Source organism: Tetranychus urticae, chromosome 3 (assembly GCF_039701765.1).
Source record: "Tetranychus urticae isolate SD_2017Ah chromosome 3, NJAU_TeUrti_SD_1.0, whole genome shotgun sequence".
In the NCBI taxonomy this organism is placed as follows: domain Eukaryota; kingdom Metazoa; phylum Arthropoda; class Arachnida; order Trombidiformes; family Tetranychidae; genus Tetranychus; species Tetranychus urticae.
In genome coordinates, this window is record NC_142960.1 from 13,762,373 (window position 1) to 13,788,517 (window position 26,145).

The 26,145-nt window shown below is 33.2% G+C and overlaps 2 protein-coding genes and 1 long non-coding RNA gene across 3 annotated transcripts; all 3 read right to left on the reverse strand.

Moving 5' to 3' along the window:
- Nucleotides 1–2,996: 2,996 nt before the first annotated feature.
- Nucleotides 2,997–7,775, reverse strand: LOC112539062 (uncharacterized). The gene is made up of 2 exons (XM_025161254.2): nucleotides 3,688–7,775; nucleotides 2,997–3,581 (listed from the first exon to the last, which is right to left on the reverse strand). Exon 1 carries the CDS (start codon nucleotides 7,755–7,757, stop codon nucleotides 4,863–4,865), a length of 2,895 nt encoding a protein of 964 aa, XP_025017022.2. The 5' UTR covers nucleotides 7,758–7,775; the 3' UTR covers nucleotides 2,997–3,581; nucleotides 3,688–4,862.
- Nucleotides 7,776–19,331: 11,556 nt separating this feature from the next.
- Nucleotides 19,332–20,358, reverse strand: LOC149093419 (uncharacterized). The gene has a single exon (XM_089269342.1). It carries the CDS (start codon nucleotides 20,238–20,240, stop codon nucleotides 19,332–19,334), a length of 909 nt encoding a protein of 302 aa, XP_089125468.1. The 5' UTR covers nucleotides 20,241–20,358.
- Nucleotides 20,359–21,630: 1,272 nt separating this feature from the next.
- Nucleotides 21,631–22,816, reverse strand: LOC149093420 (uncharacterized). The gene is made up of 2 exons (XR_016200263.1): nucleotides 22,130–22,816; nucleotides 21,631–22,052 (listed from the first exon to the last, which is right to left on the reverse strand). It is a non-coding gene; the product is annotated as an uncharacterized LOC149093420 (long non-coding RNA).
- Nucleotides 22,817–26,145: the final 3,329 nt, after the last annotated feature.

A 26,145-nucleotide genomic window follows, 5' to 3' on the forward strand; every position in this document is an offset into this window, starting at 1 on the left:
CGAAGATTATTTTCAATTGTTTTACATCAATGCCAGAGGTGCTTCAATTTTGCTTGGTTTCATTGCCTGAATCAGTTGACATTTCAGATTAAATCTGTAATACATTGAACTGTAATCCATTTAGGTTAGTTGATTACAATTTGTACAGGGAACATTATTATGCATTTAATTTATCCTTTTGAGAAAATATCTTTTCAGCAAATAATTTAATACTATGTATTACAAATGGTTTGTGCATTATTTTTATGAATACAAGCTAATTTACAGTATAAGTTTCCCTCAAGGAATTCATTTAATTACTGAATATAAATATGAATTTTATATTCAATCATCACTTTTCCTGAAATGGATAATTATGAGAAAAGAATGAAGCAAAAAAAATTCAGCTTTCATCTAATGTATTAATATATTAATAATAGAAATAAAGTTGAGTTTCAGGTTAATGTCAAGAAGAAGAAAGATTCATTTGTTATCATGTAATTTTCATTAATGTTTTTTCCTTCCATTTCTGGTTGATATTTGAATTCCATGAACAATTGGAAGGCAAAGTCTCTAAGCGAATCCAGGATAATACAAATATGATTAAGTCGAAAAGCAAGTTTGAAGTTTTATTAAGTTATATTGAACCTAATGATGATCAGACAAGTTTAATCTGTCTAAATTGGATTTGAGTAATCAGAAGACTGAGAAACGCCAAAAATAAGTTACAATCAGTTTCAATAACATGTTATGACTTTGATCAACACAGGCTTTGCAAGTGTTAATCACACATTTGAGACTTGGTTTCCTTGTTGACTATTGATTGCAATCTTTGACTAAAATTGGTTCCACAACCAGCAATGGTGGTTTGACATTTGAATTTTGCAAGGTAACCATTTGCTTAGTAAGTTGGCGATTGCTTGAGTCCTGAGAAACAATGAAATTAAGGAAATTAAATTCATTACTTTTACCTCTTGCATTTCTTATTGGTTTTTACTGTTTGTTTTCAAACTTTGATTTGGGACAAAATTAACATATTGCCATGTCAGTTTCTCACATAATGTAAACTTGAACTTTTAAATGAAACTATAAATCATAAGAATGGATTGCCTCATGTGCCTGTACACAATGAAAGGAACAAATATTTCATTATCAAATGCAAACATTAAAGATTACTATTTTTTCTCATTATTTGGGGAATCAAGTCTAAGAGTCATAATGATCAGTTAGTAAAGTGTAAATCAGCATGTAAATGTACCTCTGAATGAATAACTTGACCGTAAAGCCAGATAAATCTCGAGTGGAATTCGTTAAGGCCATTAAATGCGATCCTGACTTTCTAAACAGCAACTTTAACATACATTAGTTTGTGGAAGCTCTCGTCGTTTTGCTTAGAATCTTTTGTTTTTAAACTCTATTTCGGTGTGTGATAATAAGATATTATCTGCTTCCATCTCTGCGTTGTACCTCGCTACCAAAGCAAGACAAATAAGACGAATCTTGACTCGAAAACCATCTCCATTTCAACAAGATCTCCAGAAACGCTAAACAAAATGCTGGCGTAATTTTAGTTTAATTTTTAACTAAGGGCAAAAATCCAGGTCTCATGAGGGCGCATGATTTGATCCGAGGTCACAAAAAAGTTGATGTTGCGGGTTCAAGTGTAAGTGTACGGTTAAAATGCAAACTTTTTTCTGTGACCTCGGTTGGAATCAATCTTTTTTCACAAAAAAGAATATTTGATTAAAAAAATTCGCTGAAAGTTGCATGTAGATGCATTATTTCATTTAGGATCTAGAGCTTATCGACAAAAATATCACCACTCGTGAAACAGGCGAACTACAGGTACTAGTTATAAGAAAGAAAGCGTTCGTTAACGAAAATCATGTTCTATGAAGACTATTCTGCACTTATTCTCCATTTTTCGTTCCCACAAAGTTGATTCCCATAGGTTTGCGAAATTTGATGGCTCCATCTTTGATTCAACATTTGATTCAAAATATTAGCTCCTTGATTTGTTTAAGGATATATGAATAAACAAATAAAGCTTTTGTGACGAAATCGAAACAACTAAAAAACATTGAAAAAGATTTCTCGTTTTCCTTCTGCATCTTCTCCATTTTACGATCGTTAGATACCGAAGCTACACGAATTTTGCTGTGGTCGCTGCCTACTGCTAATATTGGTACGCATTTGAGAGAGGTGTCATTCGATAGAGGGTGATGAGTTATGAAAGACCATAATAGAAGAGTGTATGCAAGTCCTACTTTGGGACAAGTTGTCCGCTCTAGGATAGCTTAATTCCGTTTCATGTCCGACTCTGGGACAAGAGTAAAAAAGCGGTTTTACAATATCATATTTTTAAATGAAGAGAATAAGCGAACTTTTCCATTAAAGCTATTTATTGTTGACATGAAACGGAAAAAAGCTATCCTAGAGTGGACAACTTTACCCAAAGTCGGACTTTTATACACTACTCTTAATGCTTGTATCTGTGAGCCTAGTGGCTCCTTAGATATTTGGGTTTCTAATTTGGCCATTTTCTTCAAAATTATGTTTAATTAAACAATTTTCAGAGCCAGTTGACAGGCAAGTGGTTAGAGATTTGGTAAGGCAAGAAAGTCGGATTTTTTGTCAAAGTTTTAATAGTTTTTTTAGAATAAAGAATTGATTATTTCAAATATTACTATTTTATGTACTGATATATGTTTTTAGATATCAATAATTATATTTAACTTAGTGATTGAGAATCAGTAAAACCACAAAGTTTGCAACAATTTTTGATAGTTTCCTCACTTATGCTGTTATAAGCTTCATTTATTGTTTCAATGTTATCAACCAAATCAAATTTTTCACAACAACCAATTTCAAGTTTTGTTTGTCAACAATCTTTGTCACTCTCGACTATGGACTATGAATTTTCACGTTGATTTGTTGAAATGATTAAAAGTCACAGGAAAAATTAGGCAAAATTATCTGATAAAGTTGATAATAGTTAGCAAATTACGTTTGTCATCTGATCGATTAAAATAGTTTTACTGGTAAATGTAAAAAAATTGAAGGTAAGTACAACTTTATCACCGTTTTTCGAGTGAATTCACAATTTATTTTGTACTTGATAGATTCGATGTATGGGTTGATTATAAAAATGAATAGCAAATCTAAAATGGATAAAGAGAGGGCATTAAATTTACATGATAACACTTAATATTCACAATTTATTTACATTTATTTTGCAGACCAGCGTAAAGCGGCCAGTTAAATGTCATTTGCGTACCAAATGACTGTAGGTATAAAACTAGATGCTTTTTAAATGACTTTACACAGATTATCTGGAATAAATGGAGTCTCGTAGATGAAAGATTATGGATTCGCTCAGGATACATGGAATAAGTAATTTCGATGCCGACGAGACGATCGGTTATAATTTGGTTACAACTAAAGAGTATAGACTCCTTTCATGTCATCATATTCATTGAATTGCAAGTTATTCCTCGCACCTTTCCTCAGCCGATGGGCCACTGCTGCAAGTATGATAATTAGTCCTAGTTGTAAGATGATCATTATATGAGTGAAAAAGTAGGCTCTTGGTTGACGGATTTCTGTACGAAAATTAGATTTAAAATGAATGGTTAGTGAATTGTCAATGAACAAATAAAGATTGAGACAAGACTCTCATGACTTGTAACATGCAGATATTGTATTTACCATAAAGAGTCAATGAGTATTCAAAGAGAAGCGTTGCTGCTAAAGACGCCAAGCTGAAAATAATTGTTGCTTTTCGGAATTTGATTATTAAGATGAAACTGGCTAGGGAAGTTGATAGTCCAGAGAGTGCCCAACAGACTAACAGGGAGAAACAAATGATCTTGTCTCGATCAATTGGATGGACAAAGTAACCCATAACCATTGAAGCAGATAACAACAAGGTATAGTAAACCAGTAGAGGAAGAATCAAGACTATTAAGCACAATTTAAATGTAATTGAAAAATCCAAGTGGCCTGTTGGGTCCATTTTGCTGGTATTGTATTCACATTTTTGAGTAAAGATTGCCATCGTTGACCAACAAGTATAGACGGTCGAGATTTATTCCAGTAAGGATTGGCAATTCACTTGGTTAATGAGTTGAAACTGAAGTGATGAAATATTTCAAGATGCTGTTCAGTTCAATGATTTAACATGGCACATTATATCATAAGCTGGTGTTGAAGGAATGTTGTAAACAGTGTTTTTATTTCGCTCAGTTAAACATGAACATTGATCAACTTTAAATGTATTTAATCATCATTGTAAATAACTATTGTTACTAAATTATAATACAAGGTTGTGTAGATTATGTTTGTTTATGTTTGCTTGTCGGGTGTAATTTTATTATCGCAATCGATCTTTTGTTCAGTTGAACGCCATTGTTTCCATTGCTTTTCACAGATTGAACAGTTTTTTATCAGTAGCATAGTTGGCAACAATTTGATTACAAAAACAGGGGATGAGATAAAGGCCAAAGTCCACTGATTACACTCCTTTTTTAAACGTTCATTTGAATATTTTTCAAATGATGTCTATGAACTCGTCATTCGTTGGACTATTCGATAGATATTTTCTGGGTCCATATACCAGCTTACCAACTTTCAGCCTGCTCTAGATAAATACCTTTTGAGACAGGTTTGGCCTTAATCTTTTATATTCATACAACATCTACCAGGGACAACCAGAATCTAAACATTATATGGTTTCTTAGTAATTAGTTGAATTATTTAAAAATATTGTTGAAGCTGAAACAAACACCATAAATAACAATTGAACGATTTCTTTGGTTTTTGTACCTAAGACTTTATTGAGCAAAAACAGAATCAAGTAAAGCGAAAACTTGAGCTTAAATATATTATAAGCTTGGAATATTGGGTTTGTAACGATTGTGAGCACATTCCATTTGCATAGCTTGTTTATAACAATAATTAAAGTGTCCTAAAGGTACAAATGATTCGATATCGCACTTCATGAAATCACATCCTCTATAATGTCCTTTGTCTTGTGTTGAATCGAATAACTTTTTGGCTAACATTTGAGTCACTTTTAAAGGAGCACTTGTTGTTAAATTCATTGTAATCCAAACATAAAAATCATCATTATCCTTTTCATGTAACATTTTGAACTTAATCTGTTCGATTTCAGTTTTTGCTTTGATTCCTTTCTCTGAATCATCAAATGCAACCCAAATTTTATCTTCAAATTCAATGTAAACTGGACAGTCCATCGATACCAAATGCATTTTTATCATTGATATCATCCCATATGTGCATTTAAATTCAGAATTTGTTGTTATAACGAATAAATATTGTAGTTTCTTTGCCATTTCTCCATCTAATACATCAATATCTGACGTTGGTTGAAGGGTAGATGAATTTGGGTTTAGTTTGTCCACCAGACTTTTGTTTTGTACAATCTTCTCGAGAACCTTTCGTTGGTCGTTGATGATATAGTAATCTAGTGTGTTTAATTTTTCTTTAGTTAACAACCCACTACTTTGCACTCGCGGTTCATTATATGGACTATCTATGTAACCGATTTTGACGTTGCTTAAGTAATGAGCCATTGTCTTAACTTCAACCCAAGAGGAGAAGATAAAACAAACTTCAGTAATACTCGCTGTGAACGACCACTGCATCGGTACCTGTACCACGGATGCCATAGCAGCCATTGGAATCACTTTGCCAAATGTAACTAATATTTTTATGATTTTTGTAAGGTCTAATGGTGGATAAGGAGCATTAGGTCCAAGTCCTGAGACAGTCACATAAAAAAGCGGATTATCCCATCCTTGTTCAGTCTTTACCAATGATGATGGCTGAAAGCTTAATTGGTGTAAAATTTTTGAGTTTTTGGATTCATTCAGTTTTCGACTGATGACCAACTCATTTGAAAGGAATGCTAAATCATAAGCTTCACCAATTAAGTCTTTCAGTTCAATTGATTCCAAAAGCTTCTTTGGAGGTTGAGCCATAGTGATGGGCTTATTTGGTTTCCTCGAGTTGAATAAAAGTTTATTTACTATGTATTTTTCAGACTCTTTACAGATGCGTTTATCGGGAAATCCCAACCAAATCTCGCCTGAAAACGACTTGATGAAAATACATTCACATTGGCTTAGTTTACCTCTACTTTTATCAATGAAATCAGCGTGAAAATCCTTGTGCAAGGATATCACATAACAGTATAATTCAAGATCTGGAAGGAAACACCAAGGGTTATCGAAACGATAACGATTCATCTTATCTGTAATTTCATGTAAAGCTGCTTCTGGTGGAGTAGTTATTGGTACATAAGTAGAAGCTAAAGATGCTAAATCTAGCCTTTCCCTGTTATGGCATACATATTGATAACTTTCCTCGCAGTCCAAATGAACCCAGTAAAACCTTCCATCGAAACAGACCTTTCTGACCCCTAAATGGTAAAACTGTGCAAATAAATTGTGAATCAAAGACCATTTCGTGGTTAGATGAGAAGGTATTTTATAGTTATAGTAAAAAACAAGCTTCCATTGATCCGTAACTCGATAATTTGAATGTAAATTGTTTGCTCCATTCAGCGTAACCAGTTCGTTTAATGTTGAAATTTTATCGCTCAATTTTAAATCCTGAGAGTTCAAAATTAAAGAGAATCTATTAAATAGTTTAATTATTTCGCTTTCATTTTCTTTCAAGTTGACGAGTTTTGCCGGTTTATTTGGTTTCAGATCTGAGATCGATGGTGAGTTTGAAACTTTTTGTTTATAAAGTTTAACTGTGTAAGGGCTTTCGTGCCACGCATAAGTCAAGTCATCTGGCGGTTCTGAAAGAACTGCATCTGGATACGTCGCCTTAACTTTTGATAAACACTTTTGTGCATCAGATTTGAATGTAAAGACAATCCAAAGGAATGATTTACTCGACAAAATACATTGACCGTCCGGGACTGGAGCAGGAACAGAAGTTGACTTGAGGAATTGCTTGCTCTTCACAAATGTAAGTGTTTTCACTTCACGACCTTTGGATTGTGGCTTTAAATATTTCAGTATCTTGGTCAATGGTGAATCATTTATTAATTCAACCTTTAGAAAGTGTCCATGATATCGCGATCTGTTTAATTTATCAATCGCTTTTTCAGCATTCTTCAAAGTAGGGAATCCAATACAAATTAAATCATCGTAAAGGATGGCACTGTTTTCAATACTTCCAATGGCCTGAGCATTCAATTCATTCATCACTTGATTGCTGTTAATTGAAAGAGGATAGTTTTCGATTGAAATGAAATACTTTGGTGAACCACTTGATTTGATCGGCTTTAATACACTATTATTTAACATGAATGTGTAGTCAGCTATCTGTTCAAGTTTAGGTGAGCATGAATTTGCTAACCGAATCAGATGAATTGATGCATTATGAAGCTTCTTCAGGTCACTCAAAGTACCATAATAGTCAGCATCGCCGCTTAACAATATGATTGTACAATCTTGTCCAGCAACTTTGACGAATTTTCTCATCAAATCCATTATTTTAATATCAGCGGAATCCTTAACTCCATTGTAAGCTTGGACAATATCAACATCAAGATTTACTAACGAATGGCCAACATTAGAAGATAATTTATGAATATCGCAAACACAAAAGAAAAAGATTTCATTTAAATTGTGAGGTTTAATTACAGTTGATCGAATCAGCTTAATGATTGAATTGACTGATTGTCCTCTTGGTATCCCAACATTTTGAATATCCCAAAACACAGCACAAGGTTTACCCATAATTATAATTGCATTTATCACTAAGTCAAATGAGACTTAATTGTATGATTTAGACATTAACAACTTCACTAAACCTAGATTTTAGCACAATCAAACATTAACCAGAATTACGATCAATAATCATAATATCGTAACAATGGGGCGTGATTTTGCTGAGCTGGGGTAACTTTCAACAGTTATCTAGACAAAATTTGCCCAGTTTGCCTAACGAATTGGACTGGTAGGAATATTTTGGTCAATTTAGTTTGAAAGTTGTAAAGGGAAATATTTAATTCAGACGGTCAGTATTTTATTTAAGGGGGTCAATTTCCCTATTCAGATTTCAATGCAAATATTTTCAGCTGCAGAATCCATTCGTTTGATGTGAAAGTAATTTGTAGTTTAAAGATTACGCTTATTTGATAAAATAGATGAGTTCAAGATGAATTATTATATTTGATGATTTCAGATGATTTGCTTATAAATGATCAATTTCGATACATTTAGCAACTTGACTAACAAGACTATTGTATTGTAAGAATTATGTAGTGTTTTTCGCAAATCTTATTTGCATAAGGCGAAAACTCGATAGAAAATGAGTCTGTGTAGGTAACAATCCGATGAAATTAAGAAAAATTTTTCTACTTGGAATAACTAGCGAAATAAAACTGAGTTGCAGTCGCTAATTTGTTTATTTGGTTTTTTATCACAGAATGTGTAAAGTGTCGATAGTACGAACTTGCCGTCTTCAAGACCAAGCTGATGCACTTAACTGACAATATCGGCTGGTTGACATTCCAACTGCTTTTCTGTAATTATAATTGAAGTGACCTAATGGATCAGCATAACGATGCTTTTGCATATTTAAAATAATTTTTGGCTTAACCAATTTAATTGCCAACATTTTAGCAACTTCTGTTGGACTACTTGGGACTGATTGCATTATAACTCCAACTTCAAAATCATCTTCATCCTTTTCATGTAACATTTTGAACTTAATTTGTTCGATGTCAGTTTTTGCTTTGGTTCCTTTCTCTAGATCATCAAATGCAACCCAAATTTTATCTTGAAACTCAATGCAAACTGAACAGCCTATTTGTACCAAATGCATTTCGATTACTGAGATCATTCCAGATGTAAACTTGAATTCAGAATCAGTGGATATAATGAATAAATACTGTAGTTTCGTTGCCACTTTTTCATCTAATACATCAATATCTGGTGTCGATTCTGCTTTCGATGAGTGAAAAGTTAATCTACCCTCCAGAATATTGTTTTGTAAGATCTTTTCGAGAACCTTTCGATTGTCGTTGATGACATAGTACTTTAAGTTGCTGGAAAATGATAACTGGTGTTGTTGCACGTCACTTGCTCCATTAAACTCGGGAAAATAGGGAACTTCAAAGGATGTTAAGTGATTGATGAAATGACTAGCAGCTAATGCTTCATACCATGAATTGAATATTAAATTGACTTCATCATACGATGCTGTAGCCGCGAGTGGAATAACTTTACTAAGTTTTACAACAATTTTTACAATCTGTTCCAGAGATAGTTGAATCCAAGACCTCCAACAACGGAAGTTTCCATTGACAGTAATATGGGAAATATCTTCATATCCTCTATGTTCTTGGTATATTCGTGTACTAGTTATTCGGTCTATGATGAATGGTCTGGTGACTTTCTTCAAACTTTCTAATTGGTTCGAAAGAAATGCTAAATCGTAAGCATCACCAACTAAATCATGTAAATTAATAGATTTCAAAAGTTTAATGGAAGGCTGAGCCATTGAGACATTACTTGATTGCTTGATACTTGCCAAAAATCTGAGTACTGTTTTCTTAGAGTTTTTACAAGTAATTTCATCAGGAAAGCCGATCCAGAATTGTCCTTGAAATGCATTTAATGTACTATCATCAAAACAGACTCTGCTGAAAATACAATCACGATTTCCTAAAATGTTTTGGCACATTTCGGTGAAAGCAGGATAATAAACCGCATCAACTTTTACCACGAGACAGTGTAAATCAAGTTCTTTATTAAAACACCAAGGAATTTCGAAAGCATATCGATTCATTTTCATTGTAACTTTCAATTTGAGAGATTCTGATGCGTTCACAAATTCTAAAGGTTCTAAATGACGTGAACGCATTTTTTCAAAGGCATCTCTATAAGCAGACATAGAATCGAAATGGGCACAGTAAAGATTTCCATCGAATATAACCTTTTTCGCTCCCAAATCGTACAGTTACTCGTACAGATTATAAAGCAGTGACCATTTGGTTGGTTGGCAATCAAGCACATGAGAAACGGAATTATTATCACATCGAAAGAACATCTTCAAATTGTTAACATCTCGAACATCGAGGCTGGGAATATTTGTAGACTTTGCATTTTTGACTATTTTTTTGCTTGATTCATTAGGGCTTACAGCATTTCTAGGTTCTGCATTTGTTGTTTTTTTAAGGTTTACTGATTCCTTTGATGCTTTCGGTTTAATACCAGCTCTCGGGCCGATGTTAGGATGATTGATGTTACTGGAGCTTTGATTATGTAAATTTGCATGCACATCCATTGCTGAATTTGGTTTAGCTGCGTTATCTACCTGCAAACTCACTTCAGTTGTTACTTTTTGTTCACACGATTCAACAGTGTATAAGTTTTCGTGGTATTTTGATGCCAAATCTATCGGTGGATTAGATATGATTGAATCTGGATAAATTATTTGAATCTTTGAAAGACAATCTTGTGCATCAGATTTGAATGAAAAGACAATCCAGAGAAAAGGTTTCCTTGATAAAATACATTGACTGCCTGATTGTTTAGTACAAGCGATACAAAACTTAATCATTTTGCTAATATCGACTTCATTAGAATTGCTCATTTTGATGAATGTTAATTGTTTCACTTCCTCATTGCTTTTCGTTTGCATTGTCACATTAGGGTTCACGCATTTTAATATTTCAGTTAGGGGTGAGTCTAATAGCAATTCGGCCTTTAAAAAGTGCCCATGAAACCGAGATCCATTTAATTGTTCGATGGCTTTTTCAGCATTCCACAAAGTAGGGAATCCAATACAGATTAAATCCTGAAATAAAATCGCACTATTTTGGATACTTTCAGCAATCTGGTTATTCAAAGTATCCATAACATAGTTGATGTCCATTGTAAGAGGATAGTTTTTGACTGAAATGAAATACTGTGGTGAACCAGTTGATTTGATCGGCTTTAATACACCATCATTTAACATGAATGCGTAGTCAGCTATTTGATCCAGTTTAGATGAAAATGAATTAGCTAATCGGATCAGATGAATGGATACATTATGAAGCTTCTTTAGATCACTCAAGGTACCATAATAATCAGCATCACCACTTAATAATATAATTGTACAATCTTGTCCAGAAAATTTAACAAATTTTCTCATTAATTCCAATATTTTGATATCTGCTGAGTCCTTAATTCCATTATAAGCTTGGACAATATCAACATCCAGATTTGCTAATGAATGGCCAACATTTGACGGTAGCCTATTAACATCACAGACACAAAAGAAAAAGATTTCATTCAAATTGTAAGGTTTAATTATAGTTGATCGAATCTGATTAATGATTGAATTAACTGATTGTCCTCTTGGTATTCCAACATTTTGAATATCCCAAAACACAGCACATGGTTTAGCCATGCTATCTTAAAATACTTGATACGTTAAAGTTCACTTGGTTTCTCATTCAATTGGATTCAATGATCAGGTGGTAATTGAAAGCTTAAATTTAATCATCTTAGGATCTAATCATCTTCTTACAATTATTATGATAAACACATTCTGTAACTATGGGTGAGTAATGTATCATTGAACTAACTGTTATCTCATTAGTTGATGTTGAAAATATACCTTACGCTCTTGAATTGGCATTTAGTATAGCTTATAATATTTATGTCTGGAAATATCGAGTTAATTTCTGTGAACTACTCATATTATCCATACATTGTTCAAAGTGAAATACAGTAGTTAAATAAATGTAGTTCGAAATCGTCTTCAATATTCTCTTGAAAACTAATTATAAATGAAATATGAAAAGTTCTTAATTTGCCCTTATATCGTAAATAATACAATTGTATCCCAATTTTTAGCTTTTTATTGAAGATGGTCTAAAATTTTAGCATTGGTAGACGAAAATTATTCTGTATGAGTTATACATTGTCTTTATCTAACGATGGATAGTACATTCATAACCTGTTTTTAAGATTATATGCCAAATCAAAATTTGAAATTGAAAACCTAATTTGATTTTTAGGAACCAAATTGGAGAATTTCTTGTCCAAGCTTTATTCATTTGATTAATATTGATAATTTTATTAGTATGGTTATTCAATAATTTCAAAATTAAACCTGAACCCAAATTACAAATTTGAGATTAGTGGATGGAAATTTACATAAAACGGCATGAGTTTGGATTGATGAGACTTGCAAAGGTTAACCTAACAAAAATTGAAACTTTATTATATAATTGTGCTATTACATTATTTTAGCTTGAAGCACGATAGTGTATTCAGGTCAATGGGTTCGAGATGTTTATTCGCGGAATATCTCTATGTTAAAGACTTTTGTATTTACAGTTTACTGATAGCTTAATGTTATTCCATGGGATGAAAAACTCCTGATAAAATGAATCTCTCCTTGCCTGAGCAACAATTCTTGAAATCAGAAAAAATTTATTCTATTGAATTTAACTCTAATATAATTTATACATTCAACTGACAAAATCGGCTGATCGGCATTCCAACTGCTTTTCTGTAACTATAATTGAAGTGTCCTAACGGGAAAACATCATAATTCAAGTATATATTCGTAACGCTCTTTTTTGTATTCATCAATTTACTTGCGAGCATTTCAGCAACTTCTGGAGGACTTTCTTGGATAGACTCCATTACAACTCCAACTTCAAAATCATCATCATCCTTCTCATGTAATAATTTGAACTTAATCTGGTCAATTCTAGTTTTAACCTTGTTTCCTTTCTTCAAATACTCAACTGCAACCCAAACTTTATCTTCAAATTCAATGCAAACTGGACAGTCCATTTGTAACAAATTCAATTTGATTATTGAGATCATTCCAGATGTAAATTTAAATTGAGAATTTGTTGTAATAACGAATAAATATTGTAGTTTCTTTATCATTTCATCATCTAATATTAATACACCCAGATCTGTCGTCGATTGAACTGTAGATGAATCTAATTGATCAATCAGACTTTTGTTTGGTACAATCTTCTCGAGAACCTTTCGTTTGTCGTTGATGATATAATACTCAGAGTACTTGGAACATGCGAACTGTGGCTTTCTAATAAAACCCATTTCCCTGAACTCTTGCAAATAGGGAACTTCAGCAGTTGTCAACTTTTTCAAGAAATGTTGAGCAGGGATGCTTCATGCCATGAATTATATATTAAATTGAGCTCAATAACAGAGGCTGTGGCAGCGAGTGGAATAACTTTGCTAAAATTCACAAAAATTTTAACGATTTGTTCGAGCTGTAGTTTGTGTGAAGTCCATCGACTATAGAATTGACCAGAAACAGTAAAGTGAAAAACCGATTCATTGCATTCTTGTTCTTGTATTCGTTGCAGTCTTATTTGTTCTATGAAGTTTGGTCTTTTGATTGGCTTCGAAACTTCTAATTGGCTCGAAAGAAATGCTAAATCATAAGCATCCCCAGCTAAATCCTGTAAATTGATGGACTCCAGAAGTTCCTTTGAAGGTTTAGCTATTGACATATCATTTTGTTGTTTGAGACTTGCTACAAATCCGTCTACATTTTTCTCAGAATTCTTACACGTATTTTCATCAGGAAAACCAATCCAAATCTCTCCTGGAATAGATTTGATGAAAATGCATTCACGATTTCCTAAAATACTTTTGCTGATTTCCATAAAATGAGCATGAAACTGAGATTCAATTTTTATCACGAGACAAGATAAGCCAAGCTGTTCATTTAAACACCAAGGAGTTCCAGTGCATCGAATCATTCTCTTTGCAGCTTTCAGTTTGTGAGCTTCTGATGCGTCCACGGATTCTAAAGGTTCTAGATAACGTGATTGTATTTTTTCAAAAGCATCTCGATAAGAAGCAGAGTCGAATTGAGCACAATAAAGATTTCCATCAAATATAACCTTCTTCGCACCCGGATCTTTAACTTCTTGTTTGGTGTGAATCTCAGATACGGGAACGAACTCTAAAGGTTCTAAATAACGGGAGCGTATTCTATCAAAAGCATCTTGATAAGCAGACATAGAGTCAAAATGAGCACAATAAAAATTTCCATCGAATATAACCTTTTTCGCTCCCAAATCGTATAGTTTCTCGAACAGATTATAAAGTAGTGACCATTTGGTTGGTTCGTAATATTGCACAGGAGCAGTAAAATCAGGATTATATCGAAAGAATATACTCCATTCATCACGGGCATCAAGGCTGGCTACACTAGAAGGCGCTTCATTTGTGTATATTTCTCCGCATGATTCAACGAAGTATGGGCTTTCGTGACGAGTTGATTCCACGTCAACCCACGGTCTGACTATGACTGCATCTGAATAAATCATTTTCACTTTTGGCAAAAACTTTTGCGCATCAGATTTGAATAAAAAGACAATCCAATGATATCGTTTCACTGATAAAACACATTGACTGCCTGATTGTGCAGCATAAGCGATACAAAATTTAAAAATTTGTTTTTTATAAGCTTCATCAGAGTGGAACACTTTGATGAATGTTAATTGTTTCACTTCCTTGTTGCTTTTCGTCTGCATTACCACTTCAGGCTTTATACATTTCAATATTTCAGCTAGAAGTGAGTCTATTATCAATTTAGCCGTTAAAAAAACTGCCTTATACCGAAATCCTTTAATCTGTTCGATGGCCTTTTCAGCATTCTCTAAAGTAGAAAATCCAATACAAATTGCACCATCGTAAATGATGGCACTGTTTTTAATAATTCCATTGGCCTGAGCATTCAATTTATTCACCACTTGACTGATGTTGAATGAAAAGGGAAAATATTGGATTAAAATAAAACACATTTGTGAGCCAGGTGGTTCAACTGGCTTTAATACACCATCATTTAAAATGAATATGTGGTCAGCTATTTGATCCAGTTTATGTGAGGGTGAATCAGCTAATCTAATAAGATAAATTGATACATTATGACGCTTCTTTAGATCACTCAAAGTACCATAATAATCAGCATCCCCAATTAACAATATAATTGTACAATCTTGTCCAGCAGAGCTAACAAACTTTTGCATTAAGTCCATTATTTTAACATCAGCTGATACCCCATTGTAAGCTTGAAAATACAGATTTAATGAATGGCCAACATTGGAAGGTAACTTATGAACATCACAAACACAAAAGAAAAAGATTTCATCTAAATTGTAAGGTTTAATTACAGTTGAGCGAATCAGGTCCACAATGGAATTAACTGATTGTCCTTCTGGTCCGCCGATATTTTGAATATCCCAAAACACAGCACAAGGTTTAGTCATTACAGCTATATATATATTTGATTATAAAAATTCACTGTTAAATTAATTTCACTAATTAAAGAAGAAGGCTTTGATTGAAAAACACCCTTTTCATTGTTTCTTATTACAGATGTTCCTTCAATCTTATTTACTTGGGGAAAGCACCAGATTTGACTAATTGTTGAAAATTGAAAATTGAATTGTAGTTCACATAGATGTCAGCACTTGAAAAGGACAGACACTCGGGAATGCGTCAACTCTTTCGTTGTAAACTTTAATGTACCGTGTATACTGTCCGTAAATGAATTGTTAACATTGAACCAATCCATGAACTAGGGAAAACATTCTGTCAAACTCTGCAAAATTTTTACAGACTCTGTAATTATTGAATTATTGAACCTTGATCCCCTTCCCTCGAGTTCGTCGTTTTCAGGATCCAGCTGATGCATTTAACTGACAATATCGACTGGTTGACATTCCAACTGCTTTTCTGTAATTATAATTGAAGTGACCTAGTGGCACAGCACTAGGGATGGAATGTACATTCGATGAAGATGGTTTTGTTGGATTCATCAATTTATTTACCAACATTTTCGCAAATTTTGGTGGAAACCTCGTGATCCGTTGAATTTCAACTGCATTATCAAAATCATCTTCATCATTTTCATGTAACATTTTGAAGGTGATCTTTTCAATTTTTGCTTCCGCTTTTTTTATTTTCTCTAAATCATCAACTGCGACCCAAACTTCACCTGCAAATTCAATGCAAACTGGACAGTCCATTTGTATCAAATTCATTTTAATTATTGAGATAATTTCAGATGTAAATTCAATATGAGAATAGTTTCTTATAACGTTTTTATATTGCATTCTCTGTATTATTTCTTCGTCCAGCATATTAATATTTGTCTGCGATTTAATTTTAGAAGAATTTGAAGCTTGTTTATTCACCTGACTTTCGTTTTGTATTATTTCGTCGAGAACTTGTCTTTCGTCGTTAATGATATAGTACTTGAAGATGTTGACAAATGCTGACTGCTGTTGTTGTACTTCACTTGCTCCATTAAACTCTGTAAAATAGGGAACTTCAGCGGGTGTTAAGTTATTGATGAAATGACGAGCAGCGTGTGCTTCATACCATGAATTGAATATTAAATTGACTTCATCATACGATGCTGTGGCAGCGAGCGGAATAACTTTGCTAAAATTCACTAAAATTTTAACGATTTGTTCGAGTGATAATTTAACCCAAGACAGCCGATTACGAAAATTTGCATTGATAGTTATGTGGAAAACCGCTGCATTGCACTCTTGTTCTTCCGTTCGTAGAAAACTTATCCGTTCTATGATTTGCGGTTTAGCGATTGGCTTCGTACTTTCTAACTGGGCCGAAAGAAATGCTAAATCATAAGCATCGCCAACTAAATCATGTAAATTGACAGATTCCAAAAGTGCATTGGAAGGCTTAGCCATTGAAACATCATTTAAGTACTTGAGATCAGCTAAAAATCTAAGTACTGTTTTCTTTGAATTCTTACAGATTAGTTCATCAGGAAAACCAATCCAAAACTCGCCCAGAACTGGTTTGATGAAAATACATTCACGATTCCCTAAAATTCTTTTGCACCTTTCGTTGAACTCGATGCGAATCTGTTCATTAACTTTTACCACAAGACAGTGTATGTCAAGTTCAATATTTAAACACCAAGGAATTTCATGATTATGTCGATTCATTTTCTTAATGGTAACCCCAGTAAATTTTTTGTTGAGATCCTTTGCTTTTACGAATTCTAAAGGTTTAAAATATCCTGACTCCGTTTCTGCACAAGCATCTTGATAATCAGAAGCAGAGTCGAATTGAGCACAGTAAAGATTTCCATCACATATAACCTTTTTTGCTCCCAAATCGTATAGTTGCTCAAACAGATTATAAAGTAGGGACCATTTGGTTAATTGATAATGTGCCACATGAGAAGCAAAATAATTATCACAATGAAAGAACATCTTCAAACCATCAAAATTACTGTGGGAAACTATTCTTGGCTCTGAATTCATTGTTTTTTTCAAGGTTACTGATTTCTTTGATGCTTTCGGTTTAATATGTGCACTCGGGTCGATGTTAGAATGATTGATGTTACTGGCGTTTTGATTATACGAAATTGCTTGCGTATTCTTTTCTAGTTTTGGTTTAGCTGCGTTATCTACCTTCGAACTCACTTCGTTTGTGACTTTTTGTTCGCAAGAGTCAACAGTGTATAAGTTTTCGTGGTATTTTGATGTCAAATCAACCGGTGGATCAGAAATGGTTGCATCTGGATACATTATTTTAACTTTTGAAAGACAATCTTGTGCATCAGATTTGAATGAAAAGACTATCCAAAGAAAGGATTTTCTGGATAAAATACATTGACTACCTGCTTGTTTAGTACAAGCAATACAAAAGGAGGATAGCCAAAATGTGCGATTTTCAGCCCGTATTCAGAATCAATTGAACCATATATCAATCGAAAGCTTATGATGAGTAGAGTATGTCTTCCTGAAAATCTGATCGAAATTCGCATTCCCTGGGGAGTTATTTAGCAAATCCCTTGGGACCCCGTGAAGACCACAGCAGACATGCTTTTCAGATAGAACTTTCTATGCTGATTCCAATGATGATGCATGTGACCCTGAACCTGCGGCTTTGTGAGATATACTACTTTACTCAAAGTTTTTCATAATGCAAAAAAATATTCAAAGCCATGGCGTTTCTTAAAAACCATATGAAGACCAACTCAGACCTAGTACATATTGTTCACCGCGTTTCATACTAGCAGGAAAACTCAAAAATAATTTTCCAAATGTGCGGTTTTAGATTTGCCATCTACATCGCAATATTTCTCTATCTGACTGAATCTTTAAAGGCATGGCGTTTCTTAAAAACCATATGAAGACCAACTCAGACCTAGTACATATTGTTTACCGCCTTTCATACTAGCAGGAAAACTCAAAAATAATTTTCCAAATGTGCGGTTTTAGATTTGCCATCTACATCGCAATATTTCTCTATCTGACTGAATCTTTAAAGGCATGGCGTTTCTTAAAAACCATATGAAGACCAACTCAGACCTAGTACATATTGTTCACCGCCTTTCATACTAGCAGGAAAACTCAAAAATAATTTTCCAAATGTGCGGTTTTAGATTTGCCATCTACATCGCAATATTTTACTATGTAACTGAATATGCAAAGCTAAGACGTTTGCTTTAGAGCAATATTTTTATGATATTTTTTTCTGAACATTATTTTTCATTACTGATTTGTGTCTGAAAAAGATGTACTAGGACATTTGTTACCTTTACAGGGTTTAAAACACTTTTTGCATATTCAGTTACATAGTAAAATATTGAGATGTAGACGGCAAATCTAAAACCGCACATTTGGAAAATTATTTTTGAGTTTTCCTGATAGTATGAAACGCGGTGAACAATATGTACTAGGTCTGAGTTGGTCTTCATATGGTTTTTAAGAAACGCCATGCCTTTGAAGATTCAGTTACATAGTTAAATATTGAGATGTAGATGGCAAATCTAAAACCGCACATTTGGAAAATTATTTTTGAGTTTTCCTGATAGTATGAAACGCGGTGAACAATATGTACTAGGTCTGAGTTGGTCTTCATATGGTTTTTAAGAAACGCCATGCCTTTGAAGATTCAGTTACATAGTTAAATATTGAGATGTAGATGGCAAATCTAAAACCGGACATTTGGAAAATTATTTTTGAGTTTTCCTGCTAGTATGAAACGCGGTGAACAATATGTACTAGGTCTGAGTTGGTCTTCATATGGTTTTTAAGAAACGCCATGGCTTTGAATATTTTTTTGCATTATGAAAAACTTTGAGTAAAGTAGTATATCTCACAAAGCCGCAGGTTCAGGGTCACATGCATCATCATTGGAATCAGCATAGAAAGTTCTATCTGAAAAGCATGTCTGCTGTGGTCTTCACGGGGTCACAAGGGATTTGCTAAATAACTCCCCAGGGAATGCGAATTGCGATCAGATTTTCAGGAAGACATACTCTACTCATCATAAACTTTCGATTGATATATGGTTGAACAAATTTCGAATTATGGGCCGATTTGGCTGTTGTCCTTTAATGATTTTACTAATATCGACTTCATTAGAATTGCTCATCTTGATGAATGTCAATTGTTTCACTTCATTATCGCTTTTAGTCTCCATAGTCACATTAGGCTTCACGCATTTTAATATTTCAGTTAGAGGTGATTCTGATAGCATTACAACCTTCAAAAAGTGCTTATGAAACCGCGATCCATTCAATTGTTCAATGGGCTTTTCAGCATTCCATAAAGTAGGAAATCCAATACAGATTAAATCATCAAATAAAATCGCACTCTTTTGAATACTTTCAGCAATCTGGTTATTCAAAGCAGTCATAACGAAGTTGATGTCCATAGTTAGAGGATAATTTTTGACTGAAATGAAGTACATTGGTGAACCAGTTGATTTAATCGACTTCAATACACCATTATTCAAAATGAATGTGTAGTCGGATAGTTGATCAAGTTTTGGTGAAAATGAGTTAGCTAATCTAATAAGATGAATGGATACATTATGAAGTTTCTTTAGATCACTCAAAGTACCACAATAATCAGCATCACCACTTAACAATATAATTGTACAATCTTGTCCAGCAACTTTGACAAACTTTCGCATTAAATCCAATATTTTAATATCAGCGGAATCCTTAACTTCATTGTAAGCTTGAACAATATCAACATCAAGATTTTTTAATGAATTTCCAACATTTGATGGTAACTTTTGAACATCACAAACGCAAAAGAAAAAGATTTCATCCAAATTGTGAGGTTTAATTATAGTTGATCGAATCAGCTCAATGATTGAATTAACTGATTGTCCTTTTGGTACTCCAACATTTTGAATATCCCAGAACACAGCACAAGGCTTAGCCATTTTGCTGAAACACTTTATGCATCAAAATTCACTGTCTGTTCTAATCGAATTTATTCAATCAACAGGCGTTAATTGAAAATAACATCTAACCAATGAATAAGTATATTATGATGAATACTTTTTGTAACTAGGGGTGAGTAATTTATCATTGAACTAACTGTAATCACATTAGTTTATGATCAAAATGTAGCGTTGTTTAATCGAAATATAGCTTATAATATGGATTCACGAAAATATCAGTTAAATTGTAACATTTCCAGTCCAATCTTAATTCAGTTCGATTGCTATTGATGATTTACCTGTGTATTTGGGTGTATCCGTTCAGTGAAATTTTAACCAAGAATCTCGGTTAAAAAAATTAACTAACATCTGATCAAAATTAACCCAGATTAGCTTTAATGCCATCTACAGTCCCGCCTCTCAAAGTTAGACGTTTCTAGGTAATAGTCCAAACAACTTGCCCAGTATCGAAGCTAATATTAGGTAAAACAGAAAGTTTCAAACCTCTGACCGCAATTATGTTTGAAACAATCGATTAATGGTAAAATTAATTTAATTGTTAGTAATCTATCAATATTGCTCTTCGATTTGCACCTGATTTCACAATGAAAATTATTGATTAATATACTTAGATTTGGTTCACTTAAATCACTTTTTTGCAACTTTTAGTGATAAAATTGAATTGTTGATTGTAAATGATCAACAATCAAGAATTGAAAAAAATTAAAATCAAGTGAGAGCTTGATTAAATAAATTCATTAAATAACTGGTGATAATTTGGCAATTCTAATCATTACCGTTATTTGATTATTTCGATGTTAATTTTTTTCAATTCTTGATTGTTAATTGAAAGTGATCTATGGCTAAAATACGCGCACTTGGTCGCAAAATAGACCACTAGCTATTCTCACTACGTCCAAATTAGAGAGGCTTGACTGTATTGATTTCAAAAATTAATTTTTTAATTAGATTGAAATATCGTCAGCTGATTTGATTCAATTTTTTTATTTTTCACTGCGCATGATAATCAAATTAACCAAATTAATACCGGACACTTTATTTTCTTATCTTATCTTTTTCAACTTTAGTCTTTTAACCAAGATTAACCAACATTTTTTTCATTAACCGGATACACCCTTAATAAGGTACTGATGAATGGCTTATTGATTTTAAAATTGAGCCTAAACCCAAATATCTTTACGTATTAGACGCAAGGTAACATGAAAGATTCGTCAAAATACGAGTTTATTAAAGGAAAACAGAATCTACCCTGCAGGGTTTTCTTATAGAATTTGATTCATGTTGAGCGTTAAAGTTACTTTACCTTTCTTAGTTACAAAAGTAATTAAAGTTGAGAAGTACATCCCTCTTTAATAAGTTTTACTGACGATCATAGTTAAATAATTAATTTAATTGCGTAGTCAGTTTACAAAAATGTTCAATTATTTTTACTTTAATCAAGGCTTTCCCACTTGGTTGTGCACGTTGTTCATCTATCGTCTTAGCTTTCCTTACTGGGCAGGATGCTAATCGATAATCACTTGGTGTTTGCTTCCCATCTAATGCACGCTTACTGAGTCTTTTCTCCCTGGAGTGAAAACGTGTTTTCATAGTGGACACTCGTAGGTCTTTTTGCCTCGTCTCATTGCCGCAAGTTCGGCTGATTGCTTTATTATTTGCTCTTCTGTTAGTACTTTCAGATCACGCTCCTGCAATCGTGGTGCTTCACTATCACTTTCTTCTTCATACGTAGTGATTTGCATTATTTTGGGGAAATATTTGAAATATATATATATATATGTGTATATATATCTGATATATATAATAAAATCAGAAACGTAAGTCTTAATTAAAATAAAAAAATCCAATGATAAAACATTCATACTTACTGTGTTTGCCATAATATCCAATGGTTATATGGTAAAACTCAAAAAAAAATCAAGTTAAAAATAATGTAAATAAAGTTCAAAAATAAGGGTGAAATATTGTTGGAACAAGGGTCAAAACTTGGTTGAAATACGCTTCAAAAGAAGCTTCAAAACATGTGCTTAGCAGTTGTTTGTTACCTCATGGTGCTGATACCTCATCGCTAGCTTGAAAATCCACATTTGCTAATGAATGGTCAACATTGGAAGGTAATATCACAAACACAAAAGAAAAAGATTTCATCCGAATTGTGAGGTTTAATTATAGTTGATCGAATCAGGTCCACAATGGAATTAACTGATTGTCCTTCTGATGCGCCGATATTTTGAATATCCCAAAACACAGCACAAGGTTTAGTCATTACAGCTATATATATATTTGATTATAAAAATTCACTGTTAAATTAATTTCACTAATTAAAGAAGAAGGCTTTGATTGAAAAACACCCTTTTCATTGTTTCTTATTACAAATGTTCCTTCAATCTTATTTACTTGGGGAAAGCACCAGATTTGACTAATTGTTGAAAATTGAAAATTGAATTGTAGTTCACATAAATGTCAGCACTTGAAAAAACAGACACTCGGGAATGCGTCAACTCTTTCGTTGTAAACTTTAATGTACCGTGTATACTGTCCGTAAATGAAGTATTAACATTAGTAGTTAGTAAAAGTCCGGAACAGTTCCAAAACTGTTTTACCGGACCAAAACTGTTTTTCTGGGCCAGGCCACTCTAGGCCAAAGCCCGGGTCTAGGCCAAAAACAAATTGTCAAATTAAGACAAAATTAAGTAATTTTGCGCGCGCGTCACCCTTTCCCACGCTAAGCTTTCCCACGCTCAATCAAAGTTTAACAACTAAATTAAAACAAACAAAAGGGATGAAATTAAATGAAATTTATTGATTTTCAAATCTTTCGGTAATCTTTTCCTCTGGAACCTGAGTTAGTCTTTGGAGTTCCTTGAAACAATATTGTGCAAATGTCAAATCTTTGGCATCCATTATGCCTAACATTTGCTTTAGTTGCAAATTTTCTTGATACAACCGCTCAGCTTTGGCAGCTTCAATATTTAATGCTTTATCCATCCGCATTATCTCTTCTTTAGATTGTTTTACCACTTTGGCACTTTTATATTTGATTGTGTCTTTACAAACTTTATGTAAAGTTTGTTCTACAATATACTTGACAAAATCTTTATGCTGCTCCGGTATGGATGCATACATTTCCATAACTTTAATGATAGTTTCAATTTTGCCTGCGATTGGCGATGGTTTCTCCAGTGCAGTTAGTAAATTAAATACTCCAGTAGCTGGCGATGAAGATGATGAAGATGATGATGTTGATGGTGTCGGCTCCATAATATGGCACAAATAAATTGTAATTAAACAAGAAAAAGTGATAGAACTAAACACAATTGCAATGTAATTAAACGAGTTGGTCAAAGGTTAAGATTAAGCTAAGATAAACAATTAAACTAATTCTAAATTTTAACCGCCAATAATTACATAGATGTGCTACCATCTATGATCAGATTATGTAACTATTTTTGCCTCTCAATTTAAATGCCTTTGACCTACAATTAAGCCTAATTAACCTACAATTAACCACAATCAAGCCTAATTAACCTACAATTAACCACAATTAAGCCTAATTAACCTACAATTAACCACAATCAAGCCTAATTAACCTACAATTAACCACAATCAAGCCTAATTAACCTACAATTAACCACAATTAAGCCTAATTAACCTACAATTAACCACAATCAAGCCTAATTAACCTACAATTAACCACAATTAAGCCTAATTAACCTACAATTAACCACAATCAAGCCTAATTAACCTACAATTAACCACAATTAAGCCTAATTAACCTACAATTAACCACAATCAAGCCTAATTAACCTACAATTAACCACAATTAAGCCTATTTGACCTTGAATTAACCCATTTGACTAGGATTAAGTCCTATTTGACCTTGAATTAACCCATTTGACTAGGATTAAGTCCTATTTGACCTTGAATTAACCCATTTGACTAGGATTAAGTCCTATTTGACCTTGAATTAACCCATTTGACTAGGATTAAGTCCTATTTGACCTTGAATTAACCCATTTGACTAGGATTAAGTCCTATTTGACCTTGAATTAACCCATTTGACTAGGATTAAGTCCTATTTGACCTTGAATCACTGCTTTTTGATGCAGTTAAGCCTAGTTAGGCTATAATTGAGCAATGTAAGTTACATTTATCTACCATTGAACACATCCAAGCCAAATTTCATAAGTTCCTATGTTAACCCTATGGGGGAAAATTGATCAAAAAAGTTTCTCGAATATGATTTTTTTCAATCTAATGATAAACTTCAGGCAAAATGACTGACTCTTGAGCGTATTTATTTATTCAGCAAACTGATAGTTAAAAAGTTACAGCCAAATAAAGAAATTGAGTTTTCAATCATCCATTGAGCCTTCTTTCAACCCCGATTGAGAACTGAATAACTACTCCTTAGGGTAGTAAGCATACATTTAACTATAATTAAACCCATTTAGGCTATAATTAACCAATTACTTTTGACCTAAATTAAACCCAAAATAAGTAATTACTTTCAGCAAATGAAGACCTTTATCAATAACTTGGAGCCTGCCAACAGATGGCAGCACTTTACGATAATTTCGATCAATTGATTATAAATCATGATTAAATTGATATTTTCAGCATTTTAACGTGAAATAATCAATTATTAACTGCAATTAAAAAATGTAAGTTGTTTAATTGTTTTAATATTAATCAATAAGACAATAAAATTAATTAACGCTCTTTAAGGACTGTAACTATAACTTAGCAAATCGAATGCTGAGTGAAGCAATAGATGGCGCCACTTATGTCTCTTTCTTTACTTTCTTTTCTGGGATGATTTTTACTGATCTTATCAGTAAATATCAATGTAAATACTACCAAAGACACATTCACATGATTGACATGGTTAATTCTGAAATCATGGAGCTCACAGACAGAGTTTGATATGCAAGCCATCATCACCATTGCTCATTTTCTGTATAAATAAAGACCTGGGTCAGCTATTTTATGCAATACATTCCTTGACTTTAAGTTAGATCGTGAAGGTCATTAAAGCTTAAGTGAACTGTTCTCTCCCTGTTAGCTTTCTCAATTTTGATTTATTCAAATCAAAATGGATTCTGAAAATGTAAGTATGACTTATAAACCTTTTCCTTGATTAACCATGAATCTCCGAAAAATCTCTATCTTTTCAGGTAAAAATCATTCCATTGACATCTGAACTTATTCTAAAAGATCCAAGATCTATTCCTGCTGCCCGATCTGGTCCTATCAATCTACTGCTTCCTGAATTCGCTATTAAAGAATCAAGAGCAACTATACGTGTTATACCGATCGATCTTTTCGAACCCACTCTTGAAGATCCGAGGTCTGTCCCTAGTGAAGATTCGCAACCTTGTGATCTTCCTTTACCTCAATTTGCTGTTCCTGCTCAACCGCCTGTTGAAATATCAAGCAAAAGTAAAGTCAATCAATCAGCTAAAAGACGTCGGAAACAGAGGTTGAATAAAATCCTAGAGCTGCCAGAGGACCACCCTGATAAGCTCCTGTTTTATGTTCGGCAAGGACGAAGATGGCGAAATAAATTTGCCCATTTCAACGATAGATCTCGATATTGGCTTGAACAATCAAATAAATATGATTTTGGTAAAGGGAATTATTTTGCTCAACATTCCAAATTCAAAGCAAAGGCAGATAATGCAAAAAGAATTTATCAAGATTATTTTAGATTGGGAAAATTGAAATACTAAACTTTGTATTAGAAAAACTATCCATTGTAAACTTCATTAATTGAAATCCAATAACACTTTTTTACGCAACTTATTTTTTTCGGAGATTCATTCAATTTCTTTCAATTGATCAATTGATTAATTCAATTATCACTCTTATTCAACAGGATTTC